General features: G+C 46.7%; 1 protein-coding gene across 1 annotated transcript; it reads right to left on the bottom strand.

Moving 5' to 3' along the window:
• Window positions 1-465: 465 nt before the first annotated feature.
• On the bottom strand, window positions 466-9,937 carry LOC306790877 (BRD4-interacting chromatin-remodeling complex-associated protein; the record flags this gene model as incomplete). The annotated part of the gene is made up of 12 exons (XM_079287410.1): window positions 466-1,187; window positions 2,336-2,438; window positions 2,572-2,666; window positions 2,989-3,137; window positions 4,677-4,738; window positions 5,217-5,326; window positions 5,452-6,055; window positions 6,720-6,953; window positions 7,648-9,165; window positions 9,362-9,427; window positions 9,640-9,682; window positions 9,897-9,937. 12 exons carry the CDS (start codon window positions 9,935-9,937, stop codon window positions 466-468), a joined length of 3,747 nt encoding a protein of 1,248 aa, XP_079143536.1.
• Between the last annotated feature and the right edge of the window lie 665 nt (window positions 9,938-10,602).

Genomic DNA, 10,602 nt, shown 5'->3' with positions numbered 1-10,602 from the left:
TTGGCACTATGCAAAAGAAACTTCACATTTTTTGAAAGAAATCTTATAAAAAACTATTGAATAATCTCAGTCTACTCCACGTTGTCGTTATCCTCACTATTACTTATATACTATATGCTGATGAAGGTTACACCAGTGTCGTAAACCTCTGAATGACTCAACTACCACTGAAACAATATAGCTCCTATTCAAATAGATTTTTTTTTCCACAAACGTACATCGAAATGAAGTATCTAACATCTATGGGACTACAGATAGTGCTGTGGTCTGGTATGCATCTCTTTATAGTGCCTCTTCGTTTTCTCCCCCCCTCCTCCTCCCTCATCAGTCCCTTAAAAGTAATCTCTGGTACCCAGAAACAAAATCGCTTTTTGTTCTGGGAACAGATACAAAGTTTGTTATTTTCATCCCACCTCAGACAGATGTTTCTGCATCTGTGTGGACGTCTTGTCAGGACAGATTACCTCACAGGTGTCCCTCCAGGATGCTGGCGACAGCCTGGTCCAGTGAAGGGCCTGACGTGGCCCTGGTCGGGGCTGCAGAGGGGCCCTGCAGGCGCTGGAGCTCCAGGATGCTGTCGATGGCACTCTGTAGATGTTCACTGAGCATGTTGTCCTCTTGGAGGGGGGGAGGCGGCGGGCTGAACCGCTGCTCTGGCCGAGGCGACTCGTCCAACCTGTAGCATTTCAGTTTGGGGGCGCTGACATCTCTGGGAGGCAACTCGAAGCAACCGACCTGTGGCTCTGGCATAGAAAGAGGGTTTGGGGCTTTTATTTTGGAATGGGGTGCTGTCTGTGGGACGTCCTCTGCAGCGTTACAGAGCAGAGCTCCGTTGGAGCCCTCCTCGGCGCGCTGAGGATGCCGCGGTGCTCCGTTGGGTGCCTGAGAGTGGCGTTCGCTCACAGCTCCGCCGCCGTTGGTCAGCTGCCCCGTATGGTCCCTCTTGAGTCCCGGGTCGCAGGCCGAGTTGTGAACCACCTTGCGGGAGCCGGACTCCTGCTTGATGGTGAGCCTGAGAGCCCCGCGGGAGCTGGAGCGGTACGTCTTCAGTCCTGGGGGCCGGTCGGACAGTCTGGTCCAGGCTGGTGGAGAAGAGGGGCTGCCGGAGGAGCAGCGCTGGGAGGAGCCGGAGGAGGGGGCACCGTGGGGGGAGGACGCTGATGTAGCCAGGGCCGTCATAAAAGACTCTGGAGGGAAGAAAAAAACAGAGTAGATTAAACAACGTCATTACAAACACACGCTGTGCAAGCAGGTTTTAAAACTCCCTAATCTAGCCATGCAGACAGCTCAGTCACAATCTCAGATATGTCGGGCTGTATTACAGCGAAATGTGTTAAAAAAAGACAGAATATGTGTGATTTCATCATACATGTTGTCATGTGTAGAAAAATGTTTTTTGTAATGCCGAAGCGACTTCAGGGCAAATTTACGAAGACTCAAATCTAATATCTATCATATATTTTAAACTATAAACATTTTCAAACCCTCTTCTCGAGCTCGTCGATAATTCAATATAAGTTGTCGCCTTTCAAGTGAATCATATTGTGACGAAATCAAATATTGAGATATTAAGATACACAATAACGTTTCTCAGACAATCTTAAATTCTTAGTAAAATAAGAAAATACTCGGTACTTTTCATCATGTAGAGTATTTTGTATTAAATTACCAGAAAACATGCTCGTGATAGAAAATGACCTCAAGATTTTGGCCTCTACTTCCTGCTGTGGATGAGGATGAACTTGCCGCTATACGTTGAGTCCTGTTCTTTTAGCATTTTGCGCTCAAATCCTCTTATTTTTTCCATGCTCTGTATTAGAATGACTATGAAACAAAAGTTTTGCACATTTGCACCAATGTTTATTGATGTGCACCGCAAATGAAACAAATGCTTTTGTTTCAGCTCGCGTTAACTGTCATTTTCCATTTGTATAATTATTGTTCCTTCAGACGTCCAGCAGCTGCTCAGCTTGACATTTAACAGTTTTCAAGAGCTCTCCTCCCCTTTCCAACTTGTTTTAATCAACATAACAACCCTGCTTTAATTTGATCTTAACCTCACACGTGTAATTTTCTCGTCACTCAGCACGACCCCCGCTCCACATTTGCACAGCTTAATTACACATTCACACCTGGGAGCTATTCTGGAGCAAATATGGAGGTTAAGTGCCGCGCGCCGAGGCACAAATAAATTAATTCGTAAGAAAGGAATTTAAGGGAGTGTCGCTAATTCACATCATTCATTTTCTCTCTCAGTCCTGGGATTTGAAAAGGCATAAAAACACACACACACACACCCGTGGTAAAGCAGGCGTTGATGGTGGTCTACACTGACCTGGGTCTCTGCGGACTCTCCGTCTGTCCTCTGCTAAAGCGCATCGCTCAGCTTGGAGGAAGAGACGCTCCAGCATCACCATCTCTGCTGACGGACTCTCCTGCTGTGGAAACCAGTTCATTTCCCATCACACACACACACACTAACACAAATCAATGCTGCCTCACGAACAAAAGACGACTGGTCTCAGAAGCAGTTCACTGGACGGAGAAGGAAAGCTGCATGTCGTTCCTCACCTGGGCTTCTCTCACCAGTAGCTGCCTGTATTTGTTGACCATGTCCTTGGTGCGTTTCAGCAGGAAACCGGACACGGTGTCAAACTCCTGGTCCACTGCGAGCAGAGAAACATCATCATCATCATCATCATCGTCAGCTGTTACTTTTCAAGCAAAAATACTAAATATCTTCTCAAATGTGAGGATTTGAAGCTTTCTCTCCGTCATATGTGACAGTGAACTGGATATCATTTGTTTTTTGACGATCAGTAGTTTCAGCTCCAGTAGTTTGATTCACATGTTCTGCATTAGGGTTAGGGTTCACTCTTGACCACCAAAATTGAGGCTGTTTAGCCTGTTTAACAACAGATATTTCATTTTTTTAATGAATTTATTTATTTTTAAATCATTGTCAGTCATCAACCAAAGCTGACGGACCTAAATTGAAGTCCTCCTGAGTGGGCAGGTGACCGGCGCAGGTGTGGTATGGCAGCATGCGTCTAACGGCGTCCTTCAGCGTGGAAAAGGCCGGGCCGGTGAAGGGGGTCTGAACCGCTGCGTGGTCCAAACAAATCTGCTGCTGGAACCTGAAGGAACACAACGAAAGGATTCGGTGGAACCCAGAGCTGCTGCAGACGGGTAAAGTGATAAAAACACGGCGTTGTGGTTTTTGTGTTGACGCTCTATTACTGACTGCAACGAGGTTATTCAGGGCAGAAATGTACCGCGGGTCCTTTGTTGGCCTCCAGGTTCTCATAAAATACAGAGAACCAATCACAAGGTAGACGGCAGCTTCTGTATTTGTCACACAATAAAGGTGTTAGAAATAGACTTAATCCACGTCCCAGCTGATTTTGTACTTTTAGTTTTGCAAAACTTTTGATAAAAAGGTTTAAGTTATTTGATTAGTAACCCTTAAAGGTTCAAGGGATCAAGCTCATTTCATTTTGGTTTCTGCTAGAATTAGTTTACATGCTTTAAAAAAAACATATATTTTAACTGCACCGTTTGCGAACACAGGCGGTGTGTATTTTTACTATCACAGTATTTCTAAAGCACTTAGACCTGCGTTATAATGAAAAGACATGAACAAAACTCGTTTATTTACAATATGTGGCCTTTAAGATTTGAGTACTGGTTGATTTAGTATTATCATTTGAGTGACAACTATTTAAATGTGCTTAAGCTTCAGGTTTTATTAAAATTATGTGCATTCTTTGTGTATATCATGGAGAAAAACTGTAATACCATTTTTTTCCCCCCAATGTTGCCACAGACGCCCGGTTTGTAATACTGCAAATCTATAAATATTGTAATACTTTCAACGATACTTTCAACGACGGTTACTTGCAATAGATAGGGACATCTATTCAAATTTAAAATCTATCGAGATTTCCACATAAAACTTTCAGAAATGAAATGACACACAGTGAACCCGTGTCTTTCCCCAGCTGTTCCCCTGCTTTGGCAGTAGTGTGAGTAGTATCAGAAGCTGTACAAGTCCTGCTATGAATGTACAGGTGGTAGTAGTACCCACAGTAGCAGTAGTGGTTGTAGATGCAGCAGTAAATAGCAGCAGGTGTAGAAATCCTCAAGGACTCAGATTTTAAAAAACATTATTGAAGGATCAGATTTAATTCATGTCTGTGAAACCAGCCAGCTGTTGATAAACTAATAAACTAGTATTACCGAGGACAGAAAGCTTCTTTGTAGTATGTGTTATATCCAGAAGTACAACACTGAATAATCCCTCCAGTTGTTGAAGAGTCATTGTGTTTTAAATTAATATGAAGGTCGGCTTTGGGCTCCATCTCTTACTGCTAAATGGGAAGCACGAGTAAAAATCCTTCACGTTAAATCCGACTTGCCAACGACAGCAAGACAAATCTATTCATTACATTTCCTTTGATTTACAAATCCTCCTAAATGTAGCGGTTAAAGGTATTCTGTGAGGGTCCTACGTGCTGTGGTACGCATGTTATCACACGCTTTCTTTCCAATACATGTTTAATTGTTTGGTTCTATTTCAGCTCCTTTTCTACTCCTCAAAGGGAGATTGTGTGAGTCTGAACTTGTGCCGGTGTTTTCTCGTCCACGGTTTCCTTCAGCATGACAGGAAGTCTCACCTGTGCCTGCGCATTGCTGGTGTGAGCCTCTCCTCTCTCTGCTGCTCCAGAGGATCTGCCAGCTGGCAGCCAGAAAACATTTGTGGATGAGATCAAAGGACGGGAGACAGGGGTGCGATTTCAAGTCATTAATGATGCGTTTGCTGCATTTAACAAATAATCATTTCAAAGCTCTGTTTCAATACCGGAGCCAATTCAGTTTCACCCGGAGGGGAAATTATTTTGACTCATTACGAACATTTTAAAACCCGTTTATTCTCAGTGTAAGACAAAACACACGAGTGAGGTCTACAGGTTTTCTTTGCTGTCTATGATTGTAAATTTAATATATTTGGGTTTTAAACTTCTGGTCGGACAAAACAAGACACTTAAATATGCCGACTTGGGAAAATAAGATATCTTTATATACAACATGTATCATATTCTGTTGTTTTTGGATTACATCGATATAAAGGACTTCTTTTACAACAGTTAAATGACATGTTTAAAATATATAATTTTATTTTTGACATCATGAGACATACATATTGTATTTGTCACCTTGGTGCCGGTGCTCTGGCTCGTCTGGATGCGGCCGGGGGCTGCAGGAGAGGGTGGATGAACATCGAGAGTAAACGCTTTACTCTCCACGACCAAGGCAGCTGTTGGCTCTGAAAGAGGGGGACAAGGGACGATGACGATGATTGCATTGCAGATCATAATAATGTGATGGTGAAGAGTAAAGCGGTTATTGTTTGAATGAACCTCTCTGCGTCACACTTGAGTTGACACTCACTGTTTTGTGTGTGCTGTTGGACAGCGGAGTCGTCTCCTCCTTTGGAGAGACGAGCAGAAGCAGCTGTGGGATCAGACTGCTGCTGAGGCACCGAGACACGCAGAGTGGGGGGGCTGCTGTGGACTGGAGCGTTGACCGAGGACTGAGGATGGGAGACGGGCGACTGGACCTGGAGCTGGGGCGGAGGCTGGGAGACAGACTGCTCTATCTGCACCTGGTTCTGGGCAAATAAGGCCTGCGAGACCTGGAGCTGATGAGGGACCTGGTACTGGACTTGGGGCTCGATGAGAGTCTGGGGAGTTGTGACTGAACCCTCAGGTCCAGGCGGAGGGATCTGAGGGGAGAAACTGGTCGGAGCTGGTCTCTCCGTGTCCGGGATGGGAGAGGGGGAGCAGATCAGCGGCGTGTCCACTGGGTCCGAGTGAAGCGGAGAAGCCTGGACACACTGGTCAGACATCGCGGTGCGGGCGTCCTGACCCGAGACTGCCCGGGTCTGTGGTTGAGTCTCTCTCTCGTTGGACACCGGGGAGGCGAGCGACTCCATCGGCACCACTGGCAGCGATCCGACCAACAGTTCAGAGGTGATAGGAGAACTAAGTGCTTGCTGTGGCAGAAAACATGAATGAACAACAATTAGATAAATCTCATAGTTCCTTCAGGAGGCGGTCAGCTGATCAATGGTGCTGCACAGACGTGGAACCAACTTTCAAATAAGATCCAAACTCATTTTTAGTGTTGAACTTTATCCCAATCAAACCGTTTTTCTTTAACCTCTTCATTGTATTTCAAAGTGTTGTTTTAATGCTTTCTGTTCATACATATTTCTGTCTGATACAAATGAACTCGCCTTGCCCTGAGTCGCAGTCATGCTAAACGCTCCTGGTGACCCTCCAGTGTGATCTTGACATTTGCTGAGGACCTTCTACCTTCACTGAGGTGTGTGAGGATGTTCTACTATCTATAACTTTTGTTTATATCTCGACCTTCTTAGTTTTGAATCACTAACATTCAAGTTGTGAGGGGTTTTTAACCCAATCGGCCTTCTTCACAGCTGTTTCCAGTAAAAACTTCAAAAGCTTTATTGGAGGTGTGTTTAGCTTGCTGCACAGCTGTGAAACTGCACACATAGTGAGGACGGAATAAGGATCATATCTTCCCGATATGATATCTTACTGATACTATTAGAAACACTAAGGAAGAGCACTGTTACCAACAGTGTAAACAAGCACTTCATCACTGAATCAGCAGGAATGTGTCGACGCTCTGACCTGTTGCAGATGTTGCATAAAGGCCTCGTTCTGACTCATCGAGTGGGTCACTTCCTCCACTACTTGGGTCATGTCGGCTGGGGGCATCAAGAGTTTAGGGATCTCCACAGCTGGATCGGGGGCCAGAGGTGGTTCAGGGGGCGGCTGCAGGATTGTGACCACAGGAGGAGGGGAGGACTGCAGCCCTGCAGAGATGGGCTGCACCGAGACATGCTGGAGGACATGTCCATAGGGCTGCAGCAAGCCAACAAATAGACGACAGAGTAGAGTCGTTAAAGCTGAGTTTACATGCAAAACACCTGTTTTAACATCACAGACTGAGGTGTGGCCAGGAGTGCAACATGCCTCTAAAGGACACGAGAGACGCTTCCTTCTCTTAAGGATGCTTCAACATATGGACTGCCAACATTGAGGTTAAAGGACAGTTATATCCACTGAGCCACCACCAGTATATTTAGTGAGATTTAGCTGTTTAACTACAAATCCAGTACATTCTGTTTTTTTCTGTCCACTTGTAAATGCACGGTGAACAGTTTAGAGTTTTTGGACATTTTTTTTCCACCATTCGATACTTCCTCTGAGAATGAAAATCACTTAATTGACACTTGAAACTTGTGTAATCCATCACAGTGGCCATCAAGTCTGCATGATTATCTTTTGTCAACATTGCATTATCACAGCGTAGTCATGCAGTTTAGGTGCAGACTTCACTGACGTTCACTGCGTTGGATGGCATCATCCAAGCAAGTTTCATGAGTTTCACAGATTTTCATGCTGCACAGAAATAAAAGGGAACCGATGTACGCCTGCAGCATTGAGCAACAGATTGAAACCACTGAAATAGCAGCATGGTTTGCAATCACCGTGTAAAATAACAGATGTAGAAGATCTGATTGGGCAACTTCCCGGGACAGAAGTGGCAGCTCACCTGCGATAGCTGGTGGAACGTCTCCCCTCGCTCCTCTTGAATGGCTCTCTCTGGCAGCAGCACCACGGAGGCCTGCTGGAGGCTCAGCTGTCCTGTCACTCCTGTCTGAGGAGCCGGAGCCTGGGCGGCAAAAGGCAGACCCTGAACTACTGAGGGGCCGTTGACGATCGAGATGGAAGTGAGATCCGGGGTCAGCACCCCTGAACTGTTGATCAAGGTAATGTGGTTTCCAAGAGCGGGACTGTGGACCAGGGTGGTACGCTGCCCTTGCCCTCCTGGAGTGTAGGTTCCAGTCAGGTGTGCTGGCATCTGGAAGACAGTAGGGGGCGCTGACTGCAGCTGCAAAGGTCCTGACAGCACAGTGGCCTGGCGGAGCGCTAGCTGCCCTGAAGGGGTGGTGAAGACGGGGCTGAAGTTCAGCTGTCTCTGGGGCACAGTTAGGATCTGAGAGCCTTCTACCAGATGCCCAGTGGAGGCGTTCACACTGTGGAGCGACGGGCCGTGGTGACTGGGGGTCAGCAGCGGTCGACCTGCACAGGCAGACTGGGAGATCGTAACAGGGGACTGGCCTGGAAGAAGGAACTGGTTTTGGCCTTGGAAGAGTCCCTGAGGCTGGAGCACAAAGGAGCCACCCTGGTTGACCAGCTGCAGGCTGACCTGTTTGTGGAGGTGCTGGGAGGGCTGCGGTGGTGGAGCCGCAGGCTTTTGGCCTGGAGGTTGGGAGAGTAAAATATTTGGTGAGGCAGTCCCAGGGAGAAACGTGAGACCTGGTGTGTGCTTTTGCCCAGAAGGCTTGGGGCTAATCTGAACCAGTCTGGGCTGAATGCTGATGGGCAGCTTGGGTTGAATGGGAAGAGGGGCACGCTGCAGGATGAGGCCCGGTGCTGCTCTCAGGGTAGGGGTGATAAGGTGGCGACTGGTCATACTGGGAACGGCCTTGTGGATGATCATACTGGACGCCTGGGCAGGAGTCAGAGAGAAGGAGGTCTCTGGTGAGGCAGCGGGGAACACATTCCCTGGTAGGAGCCCCATCAGCTGAGGAGGGGCAGCAGGTTTCAGAGAAGGGCAGCCCGGCCCGACAGCCAGGAGGGAGGGCTGGGGAGGCTCCACCGCTGCCTGGGTGTCTCTGGGCAACGCCTGAGTGACGGGCAAGGTCACGGATTTGGGTATGAATGGCACGGTGGGCGGGGAGAGGAGAGGGGCAGGTGAGTACAGGGACAGGCTGTCCCCAGGTTGGGCCAGCTCTGCCTCCAGAGCCATGGTCTGCTCTGTGATCTCGGCCTCCTGCAGGCTCTGCTGCAGGATATCACATGTCACCTCTGCCTCCTCCGCTTCCTCCACTTCCCCCTTCTTTGCCTCGAACGCTGCCTCCACGGGCGTCCCACCCTGCACCACCTGTCGGTCTTCTCCTCCCTCCGGCGACGACAGGAGGGCCTCCTCCAGGAAGGACAGGTCCACACACTCAGGTGGAGGTGTGTCTGGGGAATCCCTGCCGTCTCCCAGCAGAGAGACGGGGCTCTGGAGGAGGAAACAGTGGGAGATAGAGAGAGAGAGAGAGAGAGAGAGTGAAAACCAGGAGAGAATTGTGTGATTATCAGGAGTTAACAGGAAGCTGTTTCAGGCACAGAAGGAGAGAAAAGAAAAAAGAAATCATTCTCCTGGGTGGGAGATGCTGGTTGTTGTGACGCTGCTGGCTGTGGATCCAGACACTCACCGGGGCATCTGTGAAGAGGGAGGGCTCCCCAGAGGAGGAGCTAATGATCAGGTCTTCAGTCTGCAGCTGGTGGGATGAAATCAGTCGGTTTTTAGGTTGGGCTCACAAAGTCGCGGCGACAAATGAACGCAGTGTTACATTACGACTCTCGGTCCTCCTCCACTCATCTCACACGACTGTGTGCCAAGAAACATTCCCACCTCGAAATGATCATTTGCACCATTGATTTAAAAAAAAATAGGATTTGAGTCCCTCTCTATTTAAGACTCTTCTGTTACCTCATTGGTCCCATGAAGGAAGTCGTTCAGGGCTTGGGGGTCACTGCGAAGACAAAGAGAATCACAATTAAAATCAGTTGAATCCTTTTTGAATATTCCAAACCCAGTATTTTGCACGTTAGATACCAGAATAAGAGGACGTTATAGAGCACATTGAATCTTAGACCCTGTCCAGTTTATTTAATAATAATTATTACTTTTGATCATCTGGACAAAGTTTATTCTGTTGGATCCAAGTAAGAGTCAAACTGACTCACCACAAAACATCAAGTAGACAAGTCCCATCTTCATCCTCCATGTCAACTAAGAGGAAGAGGAGGACAGATGTAATCACGTTTCAATTATTAGGATGAAGGATGAATCAGTGAATCATAAAAGGTTTTTATGGCTGCAACTACTTCCATCATCGATTAAATGATCTTTGTGTTGGTTATTGGTTATCGTTGCTCTCTGGACTGCACTGACACAAAGTTAATTTAAAAACAACTTAAAGTTGGATTAGCAGTCTTCTAAAGCATCTACTTGTGACTTATTAATGTCTGTGTATAGAGGTTTGTACAATATTTGCCCTCCTGTTCTCTTCTATAGACGTAAAGCTAAACTGAGTTTGTATAAAACCAGAGGTGCCATCTTTAAATAGCTTTTTGTGTTTCACCAACAGTCCAGAATCCAAAGAAATTCAATTTGCGATGAACAGAGACGAATGATGAATCCTCACGTTTGAGAGGCAGCAAGCGGGGATCGATTCGGGTTTTTGCTTGACAATTAACTTACACGATTGATTATCAGAAAAGAAACTTCAGGATTAACTTTTGTTCAGGTCAGTGATTCCCAACCTTTTTGACCTAATACAGCTACTTGAGAAGTTCAAACGAGTGATTTTCTGTCAATGTTTCATTTGAAGTAAGAGGTGAACGTATCCAGCATTTTGCAAGAAACTAAAATCTTTAAAACATATTTTAT

This window comes from Melanostigma gelatinosum (assembly GCF_949748355.1).
Source record: "Melanostigma gelatinosum genome assembly, chromosome: 16".
NCBI classification, from domain to species: Eukaryota; Metazoa; Chordata; class Actinopteri; order Perciformes; family Zoarcidae; genus Melanostigma; species Melanostigma gelatinosum.
This window is presented reverse-complemented; position numbering and strand designations above follow the sequence as displayed.